The following is a 23619-nucleotide window of genomic DNA, read 5'->3' as shown; positions in this document are numbered from 1 at the left end:
TGTCACGTGTGCGGATGACATTATCGCGTCGACATCCATGCACTTCCGGGTTTAGTGTGCTACCAGCCAAAAAAAGTTGTGGCACACTGGTCTAGATGGAACAGCACACGTTTATACATCTGTGACCGTTATGTTTTCAGTATGATTTGAGACCTGATCAAGTGTGCCATGGAAAAGAGTCACCACAGTCTGATGCTGAGGTCCAGGCCAACATAAGGGCTCTGCTCTCAGCAACTCGCAGTAATGCGGAGCATCAGTGGTGGCTATAAAACATGAAGAATTCTTTTCTGAGCATGTGCAAATGTTCATTCTTGGCAGACAAGCAGGGGGATACAGCTCCACTATTTGATGATGATATGGACAGTGAGCCAGAACTCTCTTCCAGCTTAGAAGTCGTCTTAGATTTTTCTGAGCCTCTGTGTGTGGAGAGGAGGGGGTTCTCTTGCTCCCCTCTAGTACCTTTAGTCCAGGGCTGCTCAAATAATTTGAGCCAAGATCCAAAAATTTCAGCTCTCTGAAACCTAACTGTTAGAGTATTATTGTTACCAAGGGAGTGAGGATGGGGAGGGAAGGGAGGTGAAGGATAGGATGCATATTTCCCAAACTTCCATTTAATTAGGAAATATATTTCTAACTACAGCACTCACAAATACAATAATACAATAGTGCTGCAAAAAATTTTTTTTTAGATATCTATTTAAAACTATTAAATGATATTTCAAAAGTGAATAATATTGTGCAATGTGCTCAGTGATTCAACTCAAAGGTCATAAATTAGTAAAAAAGACCGATAGTTTTGGAAACCATCATCACATCATGCTCTCAGCACCTGCCAATTTAATATTAATACCATACGTTGTAACTACACCAGATTTTAACATGGCGAAATGCAGCTGAAATTTGCTAGGCAGTTAAAACAATATCAGTAATATAAATTATCATGAAAAACAGTCACTTATCTGAAAAATATTTATTCCCAGGAACCAATGCAATGTGCTTTACAAAGTCTCTTTCTGGTGCTATAGGTGAGACATTCTAGACAGATGGATAATATCCCCATAGCTGTAGGCTCAAAAGTCTAGAAAAACTTCTGTTGAGCTGGAGGAGAACTTATCATAGTAGTTCAGTTGATGACAGCATCAAGAAGTGTGGCTGCCTACAGAGAACCCTGGTTATAGCTAAGAAACATCACTTGTCTCTTTCCTAGATACGTGAGCCCTGGAGTGTGGGAGCTGCAGGCAGCATTGGCATTGATATATGGGCCCTGTTGTGTGTCTCCGTCCCCTCATGAGCCTCCTCTGAGTGAGACTTTCAGTCTATTTTCTTTTAGCCTTAAAGAGACCCTCCCATAACTACATTGCTTGTTCTCGTATCTATACTGCTTGTTCCCCTGGAAGCTGGTTTGCTTTTCAACATTTTTGAAAATATGGGTGTGCTTTGGACTTGGTATGGGAGTCGCTTGATACTGTATATAAATGTGTGTGTCACAAAAACTCAGTCTTTATCCCATCCAGCCCAGTGGACAGGAACAGGTATTTGAACTAATGACTTCTTACATCTGCATGTACAGTAAAACATATTCTGGGCTCAATTCCTGGCTCAGATTTCTTTTTCTTGGAGCTGAGGTTACTGCTGAGATGTCCCTCACTATTGTCTTCATCACTCCCAGTGACTGGCTGAAGAGTTGCACTGGAAGTGGCTCAAGAGGGGACATCACAGTGGTTGAGATTATCAGTGTTTTTAGTAGTCAAAGGAAGCCTCATTGAACACATCTGTATCCAGGAATAATGTAGCTGAAATATTTAAAATTAATTCCAAAAAGCATGCCATGTGTAAAGGGGAATTGCATGGCATTTAAGTCTTTTTTTTGGATGGGGGGTGGGGGGGGTGGAAGGAGGAGAGAAAGAAGACTTGTCTTATTGCCTGTCTTCTCTTAGAGTGTAGATGATGATGCTAGCACTCATGACAAAGTGCTGTGGGGGATGCACATAAGTGGCATGGATGACCTCCTCAAGTTCCTGGCCAGCTCGCAGACTGAGCAACAGTGGAGTATGCATGTGCTGGAAATCATATCCCTCATGTTCCGAGACCAGGTATGGAAACAGACCCCCTTTTTCTTTCTACGCCTTTCTACCCAGTCCAAGCAGGTACATATGTACATGGGGAAAAGGAGGGGATCATGGATCAAAATATTACGAGCTGGGAGTGAATTTCTGCAGACTTGAGGGGAGAAAGATTGTAGATGTAGGAGTATACTGATAAACTCATTCATTTCTTTAGGTCCGTCCAGAGTCCAGACCGGCACAGAACGAATTGGTTTACTCTCCTCTGCCAGCAGATGGAGATTGATTTTTTGGCAGTAGTACAAGTGGACTGTGCAGTCCCATCTACAATCAGTCTGTTCTCAGTCTCCAGCAGATGGAGGTGGTAAGCCTGTGCAGTCTTTCCCTTTGCTAGTTTTAGGCCTGTTTGTGATCAGTGGCATTTTTTCTTGTCCCTTTTAGTGGCTGGAGAGAACTTGGGGGGCCCTCAAATTTAGTGCCTCAGCTGTATGCCTTGCCACTGTCAGGAAAAGACTATAGCTTTGAGAACCAGTGGGGTCTGCTCTTTTGTTCTGTAAAGTTTTTACTTGGTGTAAAAAAAAGTCCTGAGGCAGCCTGTCTAAAAGGAAGCTTTAAACTAGCCTTAATTGATTTTAATTGCTAACCGGCAGTTTTGTTTTCCTTCCCTTAGCGGTTCACAATGAGCACTTTCAAGAGACTGAGAAAGTGCTCAGTGTGTGCTCGACAAGCGGTTGATGCGGCCGGGAAATGCGCGAAGTGCTCTGGCCGCACCGAGTGGGAAGCCTCGTCAGCTTCGGGTGCTGGCAAGTCGGGTTCCCCCTTGCACATGCACTGCTTGTCGGCTGCAGGCAGTGGGGAAGCACGGGCTTCCCCTAACATCACAGGGATTTCCCCAGTCGCCAGCAGTCAGGGAAATAAGGTTTCCCTTATCATTGTAGCTGCCTCTGCTGGCTTTCCTGCTTTAGGGGCTGGGTCTTTTCAGGCCTCTTTTCCACTACAGGCTTCAGGGAGATTTTTTCTTGGCTTTTGGCGGGAAGCTCCATCATTTTGCTTGTGGCCTCAGGTCACCTTCCTCCTGTTTTAGAAAGACAGGAACAGAGTGTTTCTTTGCCACCGGGGGTTATTTCCCCTGATTTTGTTTTAGCCATGCTCAAAGCTTACTTGTAGGCGGCTGGGATCCTGCTTTTTCCCCGGGGGTCTCAGATTCTTCGGGGAGGGGGGGAGGAGTTGCCTGCGGAGTCTGATCCTGTTCAGCCCGCCTTGGCATCTGCCTCCGTCTTTGTTCATGCGTCCACAAGTGTCTTGGGACAAGGAATTTTTCCTTTCTGATCCGGTTTCACCTAATGAGGACTTGAACCTTTTGGTGGATCCTCATGATACTTTTGGGGGGGGGGAGGGGGAAGGATGCTGTGGATGGTTGCTTTTCTGAGACACTGGTTGGTGAGGATGCATTGGTCATGGACATTTTTCACTGGGAAGAGCTGCAGGAGCTTATTCTTCAGGTGTCTTCGGTTTTGCATTTTGAGGAAGAAGCTAAGGACCCCACTCGAGTTGTGGACCCTCTGCTTCGAGGGATCCATTCGTCCTTCCATTCTTTTTGTATCCAACAGGATATTAGGGATGTGGTGCATGCACAGTGGAAGACTCTGAACACGCCCTTTTGCTTGGCGCAGTCTATGGCCAGACTCTACCCCATTCCTGATAGGGATATTTTTAAGCCTCCTATTGTGGATGCGGTGGTCTCAGCCATTGCTCGTAGGCATATGGTACCAGTTGAAGGCGGTTCAGCCTTGAGGAACCCTCAGGACCTTAAGATGGAGTCTCTTTTTAAGCAGAGTTTTGACGTGGCTTCTTTGGCTGCCCAAACGGCGATTTGTGGCAGTCTGGTGGCCTGGGCTAGTTTCTGGTGGTTTGAGCGGGTCCTTGACAGGGAGTCTGCAGATTGGTCTTTGGTGGATCAGAAGGTGGCTAAGATTGAGCTCTGCACTTCTTATCTTTTGGATGCCATGTATGATTTAATGTGGGCTTTTGCCAAGTCCATGGCCCTCAGAGTTGCCACTCATCGTATCCTCTGGCTGCAGGGTTGGTCAGCGGATGTGGCCTTTAATGCTAAACTCAGTAAATTTCCTTTTTGGGGTTCCATCCTTTTTGGGGAGGAGTTGGATGTTTGTTCAGGCCTTGAGTGATACTCTAAGGTGCCTCCACTTCCGGAGGACCGACCTTGGCCGGCGTCTCAAAGTGGCGCCAGCCGTGGGCGTCTGCATGAATTTCATCAATATTGCCTGGGCCGGAGTTTGGCCTCCTTTCCTTCCAGAGGGCGATTCTTTCAGCGTATGCAGTCCTTTCGGGGAACCCACCGAGGGGGCATGATTTCTCCAGTGGTCCATCTTCCGCCCATCCAACCCAATGACTTGTTGCGGGTCCTTCTCTCGGTTTCGGTAGGCGCCTGATTGTGGGATTTTTACTGGGGTGGAGCTTTTCCTGTCTTCTCCTTGTCGGGTGACTTGGAGAAGTGGGCATTTTGACAGACTCTGGAAAGGTTGCTGGACCTTAAAGCGGTGGTTCTGGTTCCTCCTCAGGAGATTTGCACTGGCAGGTACTCTATTTAATAATAATAATAATAACAGTTTATATACCGCAATACCGTTAAGTTCTTTTTTTATTTATTTATTTATAAAATTTTTTACAATATTTCCAAGCGTATACATCTTGTACAGCAAAGTGAGATCAAACAACACACCAAATCAACATTCCAAAATCAATATTACTACAAGGAACTTCTAATCTAGCTGATCTCACACTAGTCCTCAATATTATTGGATCCATAATTAAGAGTAGAACATATATAATTCAAATCAGTTAAATAAGAAAAATCCTTATCTGACTAAAGTGCAGGGAACTAACTTTCCTTAGACGTTGTTATATTGTTATTCCTTTTTCTAGACGTTTCATTGAGAGAAAGCTAATCAGTTGAGATGGCTCTGTAAATATATACTTAAATGATAAATATCTAACTACACATTTACATGGATATCTCAAAAAGAAAATACCCCCTATTTGAGTCACTCCAGGTTTTAGAATTAAAAATTCTTTCCTTCTTTTCTGAGTCTCTCTAGAGACATCAGGAAAAATCTGAATATGCTGCCCCAGAAAGTCTTTGGATCTATTTTTAAAGAAAAGTTTTAATATCCAATCCTTGTCTGGAGCCAAAGCAACAGACAACAAGAGAGTAGCTGGAACAGCCAGTTCCCTATCTGATTGTTCCAGTATTGCCGAAATGTCAATTGACCTCTCCCGGGGTTCCTCAATTTTTTCTTCTTCTTTGGATTTGGGCTTAGCAGGTAGGTAATACACTCTTGTAAGAGGAGGTAAGGAGTTTTCAGGAATTTCCAAAATTTCCATAAAATATCTTTTCACCATTTCTCTAGGAGAAGTTGACAGGATTCTTGGAAAATTTATAAATCTCAAGTTATTTATACGACCATTATTCTCCTGCACTTCCAACTTCTTCCTGAGTAATATATTATCTTTAACCAACATATCTTGATTTTGTTTCAGTAGCATTAGCTCCTTATTTGTATTTTGTGTCTCAGTTTTAAATTGTAACATATCCTGCTTTAAAACTTTTATTTCTTCCTTTTGTTCTTTTAATTCTTTATCCAAACTTTTTATTTGAGGATTTAAGGAATTCCCCAGATTCACTACCAAGTCCCATAATGCTTCGAGTGTGACTGTAGGAGGTTTTGTAGGTGAGAAAAGTTGTAATGGTGTAGTATCTAAATGTTCTGAAATTAGCTTTACCTCAGTGATGTCTTATATTCCTCCAACCTCTGTTGTCCCGGTCGCAAGTCCCGTTGTCATATTCAGCGAGCCCTCCATACTAGCCTCTGTGGACAAAGAAATAACCACCTCCTCAGGTGGATTCTGGTCCTGTGGAGAGCTGGCAGCTTGTGGCGTAGGTTGGAGGGGTGGCGTACTAACGTCGGGGCTAAGAGTGACATCATGCTCAGGGGAACCCACCGCACTACTCTCCGGGGGTATCCCCAACGAGCTAGCACCCGACCCTTCTTGTTCCCGTTGTAGGCGTCGGAGAAAATCATCAATAGTAACCACTGGGGTTAAGGGTCGCCGGGAGGCTCCTCCGGTGTTCCTTCCTCGTCTTTTCGGCATTATTAGAGAAAGAAAGAAAGAAAAACTTCAACGCCGTCCTCACTGCAGCAGTCAAGGAATGAACATCTTGGATCCAATAATAACCGTTAAGTTCTATGCGGTTTACAGAAGATTAGTGGGGTACAAGTTGAGTTGACGTACAAGTTGAGTTAACTTAAGGGATGTGGGAACAATGGGGAGAAAGGGCAAGAGAGGGGAAGGAGGGAAGTGGGTCAGCTGTCTAGGTATTTCAGGAATAGGTGAGTTTTGAGGCGTTTCCTGAATACCTCATAAGTGGTGGGCAATAGGAGTTGTTCTAGGTCTTTACCCCATAGAGCAGCCTGATGTGAGAGAAGATGCTCATGGTGTTTTTTTTAGTTTGCATCCTCTAACCGGGGGAGAAACGAAGTGCGAGTGGGAGCTTCTCTTGTGTTTGTTGGCTGAGAAGGAGAATAGGTCAGTGATGTATTTAGGGGTTAGACCGTAGAAAACTTTAAAACAGAGGCAGGCGAACTTAAACTTTACACGAGCTTCCATCGGCAGCCAGTGTAGCTGTTTGAAGTATGGCGTCATGTGATCGAACTTCTTTAGACCGAAGATTAGTCTGACCGCAGTGTTTTGCATTAGTTGTAATCGTCGCATATTCTTTTGGGGGATTGCTAAGTAGGCGATGTTACAGTAGTCGAGTTGACTTAATATGAGGGATTGTACCAAGATTCTGAAGGCAGAGTTATCAAAGTATGCTTTAATGGATTTAAGTTTCCAGAGGGTGCCCAAGAAAGAAGGTCTTTTCAGCCCATTTTGGATCTGAAAAGTGTCAACAGGACACTCTGGGTTCTGTCTTTTCGCATGGAGACCATGAAGTCCATGATTCTAGCATTTCAGCCTGGAAAATTTCTGACTTCCCTTGACCTCACGGAGGCCTATCTTCATATTCTGATTCGGGCCTCCCATCAGGGATTCCTTTACTTTGCGATTTTGGGAAAGCACTATCGGTTTTGTCTGGCCACAGCTCCGCAGACTTTCACCAAAATTATGGTTGTGGTAGCGGCAGCCTTATGTGGTTGGTGTTGGTAGCCTTCCAGTTGTTGCTGGAGGACAAGTCAGTCAAGGTTCTCTCGGACAGTGCCAGGCCAGTGGCTACACCTTAGAGTCAATTGTTAGGGGGGGGAAAAAAGAGTCATCTAATAGTGTAGGAGATGTCTCTTCTCATGGAGTGGGCAGAAGCTCACCTTCTGGATCTCTCAGCGTCCCACATAGTGGGAGTGGAGAATGTCCAGGCAGACTTCTTCAGTCGGCATGTGCTGTACCCTGGTGAGTGGGGTCTCGGCCTGGAAGCCATAATAAGACATAAACACACAGAATAATATAGTTAAAATAACTGAAAAAAATGACTTATTTCTGAGGCAGCAGGACAATCAAAGCTATCAAATTACTAGACAAATCATTTTGTTAAAAGACACATACTATAACATTATATAATGAAAATTAATGTTATCAAATGCATGTTATAATTTTAAAATTAAAGAATATGAAATATGTAAAGCATGATCGCGACTACTGTGTGGACATTCAGGTGCATCAGGACACAGTGTTTGGTGAGTGTTTTTGTGGCGGCTCTTCAGGGGTCCCACCCTGATTGGTATTGCTTTGGTATGTCCCATCAATTCTGTGCAGGTCTGGAGAGACACTAAAGAAGGAGAAATTAGGTTCTTACCTCCTAATTTTCTTTCTTTTCATCACTCCAGACTGGCACAGATCCCGCCCTGCCATTTTCTTTGATGGTTGATTTTTGAAGAGTATGGGGGGTTTTTTCTGGTTGTTTTTAGTTTGTGGGGAACATGTTAAGAGCAGTGGCATTTGGTTCAGCTGGTTTAGCTGGCGAATTGTGGGGACACTTTTGAAAGTTCTTGTTCTGATCATTACTCAACAGGGTTGTTATGTCCAATCTGGACAGCTATTTAGTCTTCGCCTTCTTGGTGTGGTGTTGGTCTGTTTATAGTTCTTAGTTATTTTCTGCTTGGCTATGCACAGCCCACTTGTACTACTGCCAAAAGTCAATGTGTTCTCAGTCTCCACCTGCTGGCAGAGGAGCGTAAACCCATCCATTCTGTGCCATTCTAGAGGGACTAAAAGAAAGAAAATTAGCAGGTAAGAATCAAATTTCTCCTTCTCATACTTCTCCTAGAACCCAGAACAGCTGGCGACCACAGGTCAGGCTCGCTCATCCAAGGATGGAGGTAATGATGTGAGAGATCTTGAAATCCTAAGGCAGCGAGAAGCAGCAGAAAACAAAACCAGAGTATTCCAGCGTGGAACCAGGCAAGTCTAGGGTGGAGTTTAGTATGAAAGTAGTACAGAAAATATGTTGCCTTCTAGATGAGGACAACCAAGAATTTACTTTGCTCTTTGTATGGTTACATATGTATATTTAAAATTGTCTACATAGATCAGGGGTGTCAAACTCAAACACATAAGGGGCCGAAATCTGAAAAAAAGGCTAATCCGCAGGCCAAATTTTTAATTAATATAATTAGGGGTCCTTTAATTAAGGTACGCTAACCGATTTAGCGTACCCCTAAGTGACTAAGGCTTAGTCTTAGTAGAAGTATAGGGTTACAACTTCTCTAACCCCACACCAGCTCTGTGGTGTAAACAAAATAAATATTGTAATCATAAAACAGAAAATAAAATTATTTTTTCTACCTTTTGTTGGTCCCAGGCTCTGGTTGTCTACTGATAACTCGTTTGCCAAGGTCTCCTGCCTATTTGTCGTGTTCTTCTTTCTCCATGCTAACCATCCATCTTCCATTTCTGTCCTCCCCTTCCCTCCCTCGGAGGTCTGGCATCTTTCCTTTTTTTCATGTCCATATCCGCAGCTGCAGCGATGGACTCCACCATCTGTCCTTTTCTCAACTACCATTACATCCAGCATCTCTCCCTCCTTCCCCCCACCCCAGGGTCCACCATCTCTCTGTTTCTTTTCCCAACTACTCTCCTATCCAGTATCTCTATCTCCCCTCCACACCATCCCTTGTATCCAACTTCTCTCTTTCTGTTGCTTCCCTCTCCTCTTTTTTTTAATTTCTTTCCCACCCCACAACACCCTACCCTCCACCCTCCACTCAGTCCGGCATATGCACATCTGGACCCCTTCTCTCCCGCCGCATACTTCTACACCAGGGCCTGCCCCTGTTCCGAAAGCCTGTATGTTTTCCCCCCTTCTTCTTCACGGTTTCACCTAAAGATTTGACCCGCCATTCCTACCGCCCCTCCATCCTGGCTTCCTGGTCTCCTCTGGCCCGCTGGCACGAACCGCTGCAGCTCTTCACTCGCGTCGTGAACCTCGCAGGCCGCTGTCTACCTTGGTAGCATGTTCCCTCTGACGTGATCCCGCCCCTCCTCTGATGTACAGGATCACGTCAGAGGGAACGTGCTGCCGAAGTGGACAGTGGCCTGCGAGGTTCACTATATCCGGCCGGCAATCCTCAGCAGGCTGCTTTGACGAGGAGGACAGGTGAAGGAAGACACGAGTGAAGAGCAGCGGCGGCGGTAGTGGTTCGTGCCATCGGGCCAGATTTACTATAAAATTTTAAATGTTTGGCGGGCCAATTTTTAACGCCACGCGATCCAGAGTTTGACATGTCTGACATAGATGCTTTTAGTCTTCTCTGCATCTTTGTTTTACATTTTTAAATTACTTGTTCTGTAAAATCTCATTGTATTTTATTTAATCACTCATTATATGCTAAATTTCAATAAAAAAAAATTTAAAAACGAAAAGAATTTATTTCCAAACAATCGGACCACTTGAGGGTTGCTTAGAAAAATATAGTGCAGAGTATACTGTAGGCAACGGTATTCTCGGTTTGAAGACATGATTTTCAGAGTGATGGTACCAGGCTATATAAGGGGCCACACATAGGTCCCCTAAGCCCCTACATTCATCTCTCACAATACCCAAGATATCATTCACACTCATCTGTCTAACATCTGTGCCCAGGAATTACCCAATACCTTTTTCTCCATGGAAATATTATTTTCCAGAAGCAAAATACATTAAATACTACTACTACTACTACTATTATTAATTATTTCTGTAGTGCTACCAGACGCACGCAGCACTGTACAGTGTCGCAAAGAAGACAGTCCCTGCTCGAAAGAGCTTACAATCTAAACAGACAAGACAGACAAACAGAATATCATGGATACAGTTAAGGGGAACAGATAATCTGCTGGCTGGGTTGGTGGGGAGTAAGATGATATATATGAAAAATACACAAGCAAGCCAAACATCTTATAATCCAATTTATGTGTTATCACTGTAGTACAACTACCAATTACAGGAAAAGAGGGTGAGAGATACTTATACAAGCAAAATAAAAGCAAGATACTTTTCTTTAACACTCCAAAAACTTTCTAATGGCTGTCCCTAATTCATAGTATGATTTAACAAACACTAGCAAAGGAGAAAAATCTGATATGTCTCGGGAATATTGCTGGAGAAAAGACTGCCTTTACCTAAGTATTAACTAATTTACACACAACGTATCTCCTATAAATTAGAACTGTACTTAAAACCAGTTATGGATTGATGCATTTTCCACATGCTCAGAGATGTGAAGCTCAAATGGGGAGTGCTTGCCCCCCCTTTTTTTTAAGAGCTTACTGTCCAGTCATTGCTTATGTGGTACTGCTTCAATCAATTTCGGTTATATTCTTTCTATTTCTTATTTGTAATTTTGAATTTTTAAAAATCTGTTGGTACCCTGATCAAGAAATTGATGATTATATCTTTACCTAAGTATTGGCAGAAGCTGCAACACAGAGCAGATAGTAGGGACAGTTAGAGTAAGGAATAAAAGAGAGCATTATATCACACACAGTATATCATAAAAGGAAGATTCCATGACATCTAGAGAATTGCAAGAATAAACTCTTAGCTAATAAGAACAATTAGAACAGCCTATAAAGAGAAATAGATTTAAACAAAGTGCTGCTGGGATAATCCGAAAGAAACAGGCTGCACTGTCCTCAGCTACGGAGAAGCAAGGGGAGAGAGTGTAACCTGATAAGAACAGAGAGGGCAAAAAAAAAAAAAAGAAAGTGCTTTTATTTTAATGCAAATGAAAACCACATATTTTAGGAAGGATTTGATGACTATACACTAACACAGGGAAAGAGAGATACGTACATTCATTTCCTGTCTCACTGTATGAATTGTAACTGAAGGAAGAATTCCTTTATCTATGTAGGAGCTGCAGACTTGAGAGAGGGAGTTGTGTATATAATATGTGCAAAGAGGAAGCTTCTGCTAAGCTAATGACTAGGCTCCTGAAAAACATTGCTATAAACACACACAAACTATACAAGGAATAAGCAAGAGTAATAAGGACAATTGGAACAGGCTAGAAAGAGAGAAAATATCCTTTCTCAGTACATAAAGTGAAAATAAGTAAGGACTGTGAAAAAAGGAATGATCTCCTCAGTAAGCAAAGCTAATTTCTTCTTCAGCGTCTCAGCCCCAGAGACACAGACGGAGATGAACCTTACAGTTTAAATGAGAGAAATAGAAAGTATAGAGCTAAGAAATAATTAGATGAAGGTAGATGCACATTACCTAAAGGCAGTTCTGTGAAGTATAGCATGACAATTTTCAACACACACACTACCACTAACTATCCTTTTGCTTCCATAGCCTACAATGGAGAACACCAATCAGCCCTTCCTGACCTTCAGGGTCAAGGAAATAAAATTTTCCCAATCTTTGAAGTGTCAGTATTTCCATATGAATCATAACCATACGTCTGTAAAAATAATGAACTAAAGAACACTCCCTTGTTATGAGTTCACACACAGGAGTCTACCTGTCCCTTGCCCAAAAATAAGTTTCAATGGTAACACTGATCAGGTGTGGCTATGCATGAGGCAAACCCCGGCGTCTAAGATGAGGGCAGAAAGGTGCCAACACATCCATCATTATTAGCAGACTAGACCACATTCCCAAAAAACCCTGTTCAGTAGAGTTATACCTTATTGCTTAGGGGACAAAGCAATCTAATTAAATAACCTTGTGCTAATTTCTGCTTGTGCCGCCCTCTTCTTATGAAAAGTATAGGATATAATTTCCCCCCCTCAGTACTGCCTTAAAGGACAGGCTGTTCTTTATTGAGCAGAGCATATTCTTTCCATTTTGCTCTAAGGTGTTCATGGAACCTAGTGTCAAAATAAAGGGCCCTGGGGAACCCCCAAAGAGGCCGGGGAACCCGTTCCCCAGGATACTCCAGGACCACCTATATAAATGCGTGATCTGACACACAGACCGGACCTTTTTCCACCGCGCTCACTCAGGAGGAGAAAGAGGAGGAGAGTAACAAGTAATCTATTCTTGATTTCAAATCATGAGATTGAGATACTTGAGTGAAATCCTGGTCCTTGGGATGGAAGAATCTCCAGGAATCTATCAAATCAACGTGTCACAGAATAATGGTACCCCCCTTATATAATATACAGTAGTAATGCCACTGGGTTGTGATCTGTCTACCAGGGGGTCATAAACCATATTGAACTCACACCCCATCACCACAGTGGTACAGGCTAGTGGTGGTACTACAAATGATTTATAATAGTTTAAAAAAAGGATTTTTCAATGCATTAAGGGCGTATATATTTACTAATACCATCTCTTGTCTAATAATATGGGCAATCGCATACCAACCTCTTATCATCGGCTGGTACAGTGCTTTTGCAAGTGAAGCCCTTTTCTCACCAGGATGATTACTCCAGCCTTCTTATTAGGGGAAGGACTGTCTATAAAATCACCCACCCACCCACCATCTACAAAGCTTCCCATGCTCAGATGCATTGAATCGGGTCTCCTGCTATAAGGCCACATGAGCCTTGTGCCTGTTTAACATTTGCAGAATCTTACTCAGTTTAATGGGGGACCCAATGCCCTCCACATTCCAAGACATGATTTTCAGCATAATCCCAAATAAACGTGACTGACAGATGATCCAGATCTGTCCACCAGAAGGGCAGCCTAGCCTCCACCCCTACAGATAACGCCACAGAAAAGGAGAAAAGTAATAAATCATAAAAAGAAAAACAATGAAAAAGAATAAACTGAACCAAGCGCTCCACACTCACTCAAGGTCTTTGCACTCCTCTCCAACCCCCCTCCCACCACAACACACTCCAGCCTTCCCTTCCCCCTTATACCCATCCCCAAAGCCATAAAGACTTCCCTACCTCCCAACTACCCTTATGCCTGCTAAGTGAGCCGGTCACTTCCATGCCAACTTCCCCTAAAACATACAGTTATTATATATGTCCAGATTGGAATCAAAACTATCTTACGCCTCTGCTGTTATCACAAGATAAACCAGAAACAGGCCAAGTCCACTGAGGTTGTGGCCCGTTCCCACAGAAAAACATGCAAGGAGGCCAAACCCAAGGCCACAGCCTCCTAGACATGCTAGTCCTCAGTGCCCCCACTATTTAACAGAAAAAAAAAATCAAAGCTGCAGGCCATCAGGTTGATGGGGAAGAATCAGGGAGAGTGTTAATAAAATCCTTAGCCTGGCGAACCTTGAAGAAGTGATCTTTGCCCGCCACTTGTATTTGAAGCCGTGCAGGATAGAGTAAGACAAAGTTTATCTTCCTCCCCACCAAGGTGGTATAAAGTAGGGGAAACTCTCTCCTCGCTGCCGCTAATTTGGTGGAATAGGCCTGAAAACAAAACTTTCTGCTCTTCATAGCAGCTGTTTAGTGAATCAGGTCGGGAAACGATCGCAAAACCGTCGGTACATAAACGGTAAGTTTAGTGAATCTAGTTCTTAGTCTTTACAGGCAGTATGTTGCACTTCTTTAGCTCAATGTATGATACTAGTCAGAAAAGCAAATTCAATGTTATTTGTTTAAAAAGGAATGTGGTTATAGGGTGTGAGGGACTCTCCCACCCCCCTCTTATTTTACAGGAATGGCCCTTATGCTTCTTTCCCTCTCCTATCTCTCTTTTTTTTTTTTCCTCCAGACACTCCCGGTTTGGAGGGTCCTACATCGTGGAGGGTCTGAAGGCCATTGGAGAGAGAGATGTAGTCTTTCACAAGGGCCTCCACAATGTGAGTCTTAGTTTCTCAGCAGTGCGTGGTTTTTCTGACTGAGTTTTTCACTCTTAACTTTTAAGTATTTATTAAGCATGAAAGAAAGTAGAGGATAAAGATACAGGAATAAACAATAGAAGAAAGGTACCATAGATCAACCCATACTGCCAAGTTTACCAGGGCCAGTGCAAGGGTGTTAGGTGTCTTAAGCAAACCTTCAGCCTGGCTCCTTCCCATCCCCTCCCCTCCCAGTAATCATGATAATCTTTATACCCCCCCTTCCCAGAATAAGCTGTTGAAATGTATTATTTTGAAAACTTTCCACCCTTCCTTCTCTTAAGAGTACCTCCTTATTTTGAATTTGTGTGGCTACCAAGATCTATTATTTTGCTTTTGACTGCGGCTGCTATTTGGCGTTCCTAGAAGCTAGGTGACTGCCTAGTTCTGCTTAATAGTTGAGCGAGTCTTGAAGTTTACCTATTTATTTGGGGGCCTTGTGGCTCCCACACTTTTACCTGAAACTTCACAAACCTTATGTTTTCCTAGATAAGTCTTATATTTCACCTTTCCTCTCCATCTTCCCCTTCTCAACTTTGTTCTATTCTTTTGGCATCTAAGTTTAAGAATTACAGCCATGACCTGGGAAAGGAGGTCCAGAGAGTTCCAAAGCGGCGGCAGGTTGCGAGGGAGGCAGAGTTGCACCGACGGTCTGCTCGCAATGTCCGACTGTTTCTGCGGGAGTTCTGCATTGACTTCCTGGAGAACTGCTACAACCGTCTCATGGCTATCGTCAAGGTATGGGAAACGATGGATACTATTGAAAGCTGATATGATATAGAGCAATTTTGAACATGTGCCTGCAAGTACATTTTCAAAGGACAGGGACTGGCCATGACACATGTTCATTAATAACCTGTGAACTTACTGATACTGGAGAAAAAGCCCAAAGAAGGCTTCAACGTTGAGAGAAGCACAACACAACAGAGGAGTTGTGAATTAAGATGTCAATGAATCCGTCACGGGTATAAAGTTAAAGGTTCACTTTATTGCTAGTAGCACTGTGAAGATTCAACACCGACAGTGTTTCGGTGTCTGTGCCTTTTGTCAAGAGTCTCAAAGACTGATTTCTCTATCCCAGTGGTTCCCAACCCTGTCCTGGAGGAACACCAGGCCAATTGGGTTTTCAGGCTAGCCCTAATGAATATGCATGAAGCAAATTTGCATGCCTATCACTTCCATCATATGCAAATCTCTCTCATGCATATTCATTAGGGCTAGCCTGAAAACCCGATTGGCCTGGTGTTCCTCCAGGACAGGGTTGGGAATCACTGCTCTATCATACGAATAGAATTATTATTATTATGGAGATGTTGATTGCTTAGTATTTTAGGAAAAAATTAATTTTTTTAAACTTTTGCTTTTATTCTTTTCTATTCTATTTTTAAATGGCGTTCCTTTCTTGATGAATGTGTATTATATGTTGTACACCACTTAGATCAGGGATCTCAAAGTCCCTCCTTGAGGGCTGCAATCCAGTCGGGTTTTCAGGATTTCCCCAGTGAATAGGCATTGAGAGCAGTGCATGCACATAGATCTCATGCATATTCATTGGGGAAATCCTGAAAACCCGACTGGATTGCAGCCCTCAAGGAGGGACTTGGAAGACCCCTGATCTAGCCCATATTTTGGCTACATGAGTAACTTTGCCAAAAGACCTAAGCTGATTTACAGGGCAATACTCAGTGAGCACCTGTAGCAGGATATGTTTATCCACTCCTACCCTAGATAAGACTTTTGACCTCATGTGCAACTTCTTTAAATTATTCCCTTTATTTTCTTACTCCTGCTACTCTATCTTATATATCTATATCAGGGGTCTCAAAGTCCCTCCTTGAGGGCCTCAATCCAGTCGGGTTTTCAGGATTTCCCCAGTGAATAGGCATTGAGAGCAGTGCCTGCACATAGATCTCATGCATATTCATTGGGGAAATCCTGAAAACCCGATTGGATTGCGGCCCTCCAGGAGGGACTTTGAGACCCCTGACTTAAATCTTTTTTTAGGCTGTTATGTGGTATAGAAAGTTTTTAATAAACATAAACATAGAGCATAAAAATGCAGGTCAATTGTCAGAGCAAGCGGAGAAGTAACTGGTGTCCAAAGCAAAGCAAAGCTAAGGGTCATGAGTAACTTGTGACCCTTTGCTTTGCTTTGGACACCAGTTACTTCTCCACTCACTCTTGACAAAGGCACAGATGCCAAAATACTGTCAATGGTGAGTCTTCACAGTGCTACTAGCAATAAAGTGAACCTTGAACTTCATACCCATGACTGATTCATTGACATCTTATCTTCAGACTCCTGTGTTGTGCTCACCTATGAACTTTGCACCAACTTTGCAGTACGTAAACAAAGCCTGTGGCAATACTTCCCCAAAATTTTATAACAAATATATTTTATTGCGCTTAACATTGAAAACGAGCAAAGGCACAAGGTGAAACAGAGAACAAGCTCATGTTATAACAAAAAAAAACTACAAAACCATACACACCCCTACCGACCGCCCCACCCCCTGGTCTTCCTTCCAGTTGCAACCCGTATAATAAACTTCAGTACAGTACAGGAATACATGTTCATACATAAGTAAGGAACACAAAAGTCCCAAACATTTTATATCTGTAGCTTTGTTTTAGGTGTAAAAAATGATGTGACCTACTGTAGATCTTCCTATTCCTTACATCTGTTGCAAGCCAAGTTGTAACATAAGCTTCGAGTGCTGCTGAAGTCTTGCTTTTCATCAGCCTCCCCAGGCCAAGTTATGGTTATCTTTATTGTTCTATTTTATTTTGCAACCATGGTTGTGACTCTCAAATGAGACTTTTAAGACACCATTTATAGTCATGACCCACAGTTTGGGAACTGCTGGTTTATAGCTTAAATTGCACATAGGGCTTGGAAAATACAATTCTTGTGTTTTGTTATCCTGCTTTTTCTCAGCCCAGGTAAGTGTGTGTGCTGTTTGGTGCAGGCACTTTTACCCACTCATTTTATCAAAGTAACTGCTTAATTATCTGAGTAAAACATTTGAAGATGTTCTAATTGTGTAAAAAGCACATAATAGGTTTGAAAGGGAGGATATCTTATAAGCCAAGGATTTAATAAGGATTCTGCTAGCCAGAGATTCTCAATATAGTCCTTAGAACAAACATAGTCGAGATTTTCTAGTGCAATAGGTGTGTCATTCTGGATGAGTGGGTAATATCCCCATGCTCGCAAGCCATGTAAAAGGAATTCAGCTTTTGACTCCCTCTTCCTTCACTAGAAGGCGTGGGATAGGAAGGGAGGAATAAGGACGCATTGGCACAGGAAGGGAGAAGCAGGACCCCGGTTCGAAAGTCCGACGTAAGTTAACCCGGGGACTTCCCTGCATTACCTTTCTGTCCAGAAAGATACATCTATCTACTAGTAAAGATATTAGCAATGTAAGGACCTAATCTCTGTTTCAGAATATTTACAATGAATATGCATGCTTGTGAGAGCTGTAAATAAATGTATTTCATGCATGTACATTGTGGATATTCAGAAAATACAATTTTTTTTTTTAAATTTTTTATTCATTTTTCATACTACAACAAGTGTATCATAGAAAGTTATACGATCTCAAAATATACACTTGATTTCCCTTCATGTATAACTGTAAATACAATTGACTGCCATTTAAATACTTGTATTACTCCCGAGTCTATCCCCTTTTATCCTCATCTTATGCTCCCTCATTGCAGAACTTCCTTTCAGTTGAAAGAATCCCACCTTCTGTGGAGCAGTTTCCCAGCAGAGGAGGTAGAGATGAGGGCCATATTTGAATTTAGTAAAGCATGGGACAAGCACAAAGTATAGGAAGTCCCTAGGTTAAGAATGAGTTCTGTTTTTAAAACTGTTCTTTAAGTCTGATTTGTATATAACTTGGATCATGTGAGAATCTGTGTGTATTTGTGTTCTCCTGTACAGTCTGTAAAAACATTAAAGAAACAGTCCTTAAAATAGTTTAAATAGAAAAGGTAGGAGGTTTACACTTTCTTTTGGTCTGGTGTTGAAGAGACTGGGCCTGGTGTTGGAGAGTCAGGGTTTACTGTTTGGTGGTGCGGGTTCACTGCTAGGTTTACTGGATGCGATTTCTTGAAGTAGGCATCAAGGGAGGATTGTACAGAGCATTTTCTTTCTCCAATTACTCTTTTGTTATGACTAGGCTGGACTCTCGAATAGTTCTGTAATTGTCGTCATGACTATTCTGTTCTTAAATGGATTGTGAATGTCAAATTGTAACCCGTTCTGAGCTTCTGGGAGAATGGGATAAAAATCTAAATAAATAAATTATAAATAGTTTTATAGCAACTGAGGCCCTCTTTAACTGCATGGTAAACTTTGATAAACCTCTCTTTATTAGGATCTTGCTACTTTAGAGACATTTGGAGCATTGAGATTAAGCATCAAATTAATGCATCTCAATGGCCACGACTTTGGTCTTGGAGGATAAGATGTACAGTTTCAGTATCTATGAGACAAACATGGTTTTTTCTTTTGCATAGAGCTTTTTGGACCCCTGTTCGTTTACAAAAATTAGATAGCTCCAAGTCTAATAGATGTTGGCACTGTTATCTTGAGGCTGGGACATTAGATCATCTTTTATTGTATTGTCCATTTATATTATTATTTTGGAAATCAATTTGGCCTCAAATAAATAGGGTGATGGACAATCCAGTAGCCTTGACTTATGATACTATTTTATTTGGTACAACAATGAGAGCAAAGAGTCAAATTTCGTTACATAATAACAAACTTTTATTCATATTGACTGGAGTAGCAATTCAACAAATAACATACAATTGGAAAAATTATGACAGATTAAGTTATAACTTTTGGTGGAATTCGGTATGCCATATATATAAAATGGAGCGCACAATAGCAACACAGAAAGGTTACTTTGGTAAATTTCAGAAGATTTGGAGACCATTAGCAGATTTTTGTAATGATTAATAACATTTTCCCATAATAAGATATTTGTTAAGTGGGGATGGGGGTGGGTATTATTTTATTTATCTCATAATATGTATTAATTAATTAATACATATTGATGTATTAGGTTAGATTTTCTGAAATAGGGAGGGATTGGAGGGTTTTCTATTTTATTTACATTTGTCATATATATTAAATGTATTACATAATATTTAGATCATTATAAAATATGAATATAAGTATGATATATTGTACTTAAATTGTTCATGAAGAAAATCAAGTGTGTATTTATAAGATTATATGAATTTTTCTGATACACTTGTTGTAATATGCAAAACACTTGTTGTAATATGCAAAACTGAATAAAGAAATGTTTTTTTTAAAAAAAGGATCTTGCTACTCTAATTTTGCCATCCCTGCTTCAATGAGACAAAAAGTTTCAGCTGTTTTGCTGTAAATTTTTTCAGTCCTGCCCACGGGAAATTGCATCAGTGGAAACAAGATGCAGCAGAGAGAAGACCCAGGGCTACTGCTACTGGGATAGGGATTAACACACAGAAGAAAGTTGTCACCATTTCACTTATCCTGGTCACGAACTCAGCCTTTCTTCTCCTCTGCCGCTGTGTGCCTCCAGACCTGGCCTGTTTTCTCCACTGCTTCCCTGTGCCTCCAGACCAGGCCTTTCCTCTCGAACACAAGCTTCAGGACTTGGTTTTTTCTCTCCTCCTCCATGATCCCCCTGTGCCTCAGGACCTGACTTTTTCTCTTCTTTGTGCCTGCAGACCAGGCCTTTCGTTTACACGTGCTTTAGGACCTGGCTCTTTCCTCTCCTCCACCACTGCTGCGTGCCTCCAGACCTGATCCTTTCTTCTCCTCCACTGCTCCCCCATGCCTCAGGGCATGGCTTTTTCTCTCCTCTTGCACTACTGCATCCCTCTGGACCCAGCTGTCCTCCACCGCTGCCAAATCATCTTTGTTTCCAGAATGCACCGGATGTGAAAGCAGACATAAGAACATAAGAATAGCCTTACTGGGTCAGGCTTCTTTAGAACTGCTCTTCTGCTACTTTGGGAATGCGCTGGCAGGGGAAAAACAGAGATGCCAGACCCGCACGGTGAAAGCGAGAGGGTGATGGCTGCGTTTGTAAGTATAAGTCTGAAGTAGCAAATGTCACGCCCATCTTTAAGAAGGGATCAAGGGGTGACCCGGGAAACTACAGGCCGGTGAGCTTGACCTCGGTTCCAGGAAAGATGATGGAAGCACTGGTTAAGGACAGCATCTGCGAACACATAGAAAATAATGGACAGCTGAAGGCGAGCCAGCACGGCTTCTGCAAGGGAAGGTCGTGCCTCACGAACTTACTGTACTTCTTTGAGGGAATAAACAGCCAGATGGATAAAGGGGAATCCATTGACATCATTTACCGTGACTTCCAAAAAGCCTTCGACAAGGTACCCCACGAACGGCTGCTTAAGAAGCTGTGGAACCACGGGGTGCAAGGGGATGTCCACCGATGGATCAAACACTGGCTGGCAGGCAGGAAACAGAGGGTTGGAGTAAAGGGCCATTACTCAGACTGGCAATGGGTCATGAGCGGAGTTCCACAGGGGTCGGTGCTGGGACCGCTCCTGTTCAATATATTTATTAACGACCTGGAGGCGGGAACAAAATGTGAGGTTATTAAATTTGCTGATGACACCAAACTCTGCAGCAGGGTTAGAACCGCGGAAGACTGCGAAGACCTGCAAAGGGACCTAATGAGGCTGGAAAAATGGGCAAAAAAGTAGCAAATGAGCTTTAACATAGAGAAATGCAAGGTCATGCATGTAGGGAAAAAGAACCCGATGTTCAGCTACAAAATGGGGGGATCATTGCTAGGGGTAAGCAACCTTGAAAGAGACCTGGGGGTGATGGTGGACACAACATTAAAAGCATCAGCACAGTGTGCGACAGCCTCAAAGAAGGCAAACAGAATGTTGGGTATCATTAAAAAGGGTACCAGGACGAAGGAAGTCATCATGCCGCTGTATTGTGCAATGGCGCGCCCACATCTGGAGTACTGTGTCCAGTACTGGTCGCCTTACCTCAAGAAGGACATGGCAGTACTTGAGGGAGTTCAGAGAAGAGCGACTAAACTGATAAAAGGTATGGAAAACTTTTCATATGCTGAAAGGTTGGAAATGCTGGGGCTATTCTCCCTGGAAAAGCGGAGACTTAGAGGAGACATGCTAGAAACCTTCAAAATCCTGAAGGGCATAGAGAAGATAGACAGGGACAGATTCTTCAGACTGTGGGGAACCACAAGTACAAAGGGGCACTCAGAGAAATTGAAAGAGGACAGGTTTAGGACAAACGCTAGGAAGTTCTTTTTTACCCAGAGGGTGGTTGACACATGGAACGCGCTTCCGGAGGTTGTGATAGGCCAGAGCACGCTACAGGGGTTCAAGGAAGGTTTAGATAGGTTACTAAAGGATAAGGGAATTGAGGGGTACAGATAGAAGTAGAGGTAGGTTATAGGAATAGTCAGGGACCACTTTACAGATCATAGGCCTGATGGGCTGCCACGGGAGCGGACCGCTGGGCGCAATGGACCTCTGGTCTGACCCAGTGGAGGCAACTTCTTATGTTCTTAAGTCAGATGTTCATAACCCAGGGAATTCCTTTATCTTGTAGGGAAAGAAAGGGATTGTAAAGCTTAGCAGTTGATATGGATGGACAGGTTTGATATGCTACATGGTTTTTATCTGCTGTCATTTTTTTATATTTCTGTATAAGTACTGAGTTGAGCACCAATGCTATAAGCCACTGCATTGAATAATAAGAGGTACTGTTACAAGATGAGGGAGCTGGAGAATGACATATAGTGAAAAGAGAGCACATGGTGCAGGATAATGCAGGGATAGAGAAAACTTGGGGATAGGATCTGGTTGCTGCTAGGTGAGATGCAGCAGAGGCGCAGTGCCTGAAGCACAAGAAGCCTACTTGTTCTTAATGCTATCTCATTGATCTTCTCTAGGACCACCTGATTCGAGAAAAGGCGCAGCAGCATGATGAAACCTATTATCTCTGGGCCCTGGCCTTCTTCATGGCCTTCAACCGGCTCCATCGCTTCCGCCCAGAGCTGGTGTCGGAGACAGTCAGCATTCGAACATTCCACTTTGTTGAGCAGAACCTTACTAATTATTATGAGATGATGATGACTGACAAAAAGGAGGCTGTATCTTGGTCTCGAAGGTAAAAGTTAAGGTTGTATGCATGTTAAGGAGTGGACAGTGTGGGGGTGACAGTTAGCTCCATTCTTTCAGGATAGATTGATCCAATTTTGGTTTTATTCCCAAAGCCTGTTTGCCTACCTGGACTTGCAAAACTATTTTTCCTTGGAAAAGCAGGAAATTCAATCCCCCTGTATGTAGTGGGGATAAAACTAGGACTGAATCAGTATGTCTTCAGGAAAAAAAAGTGAAATTACTCGAAAAGCCTACAAGTTGACTTCTGTATATATGTATCCAGGTTTATTAGTGAATGAATATGTATAGTTATACTGACAAAGTGGCGTTGTGGGGGTGGTTGCTTCTTTTATTCCTCTCACCATTTTGCTTCTTGTTTGTCCAAGAATGCACTTGGCTCTCAAGGCCTATCAGGAGCTGCTGACCACAATCCACGAAATGGATCTCTGTAAAGAGGAAGCTGTCCGAGAGAGCAGCAGGATCATCAAAAGTGAGTCTTCCTCAAGAGTGGCTTTTGAAACATAGATATTTTTAATTCCGCAAATTCTATTCCTATCATTAATCATATTTATAGCATTTCTAGATATGCAAATTTTTTGAGCCTTAAGCATTTCATTTTTAAAATTTCCTTTATTGTGTGTGTGTCAGCATGCATACGGGTGTATGAACCTGCTTTTCTTGTCCACCAGACCAGTCCAGATGTATGAGTTTTTCTTTTCTACCAACAAAAGGAGAGAGAGCAAATGTTTGCAGATTTTACACCATATAGGGTACAGCTTCTCAACGTTCTGTCCCCAGCAGTCCCCAGAGAGGTCATCTGTACAGTTGTTATGAGAAGGTTTTTTTCCCCTTTATGGAGTGCTTCCAAGGAATTGGTTGGAGAGTTGTTTGTGAAGGACTGCTGACTGGGCCATTGGCGTGACATCTGGAGAATTCTGGATCGTTTCACCTAGTCTGAACTGATTCCTCACACACTCACCTTGAGATAGATATTTTGGAAGGAGGGAAGGTATTTAACATTGCTCGATTAGGCATTGGATAAAGAGATGCTAGCAATGACTGGA

At 42.5% G+C, this 23619-nt stretch overlaps 1 protein-coding gene across 4 annotated transcripts in view; it reads left to right on the top strand.

Moving 5' to 3' along the window:
- TIMELESS (timeless circadian regulator) overlaps positions 1-23619 on the top strand; it is a 154843-nt gene that overhangs the window by 25035 nt on the left and 106189 nt on the right. For all 4 annotated transcript variants that reach the window (XM_033937325.1, XM_033937322.1, XM_033937321.1 and 1 more), the window contains exons 8-13: positions 1938-2093; positions 8401-8534; positions 14248-14335; positions 14936-15112; positions 22345-22562; positions 22942-23045. In XM_033937325.1, coding sequence (XP_033793216.1) covers positions 1938-2093; positions 8401-8534; positions 14248-14335; positions 14936-15112; positions 22345-22562; positions 22942-23045 — 877 coding nt within the window. The remainder of the gene's footprint in view (positions 1-1937; positions 2094-8400; positions 8535-14247; positions 14336-14935; positions 15113-22344; positions 22563-22941; positions 23046-23619) is intronic.

Source organism: Geotrypetes seraphini, chromosome 3, assembly GCF_902459505.1.
Source record: "Geotrypetes seraphini chromosome 3, aGeoSer1.1, whole genome shotgun sequence".
NCBI classification, from domain to species: domain Eukaryota; kingdom Metazoa; phylum Chordata; class Amphibia; order Gymnophiona; family Dermophiidae; genus Geotrypetes; species Geotrypetes seraphini.
Note: the sequence above shows the minus strand (reverse complement) of the source record. Positions and strands in the feature narration are given on the sequence as shown.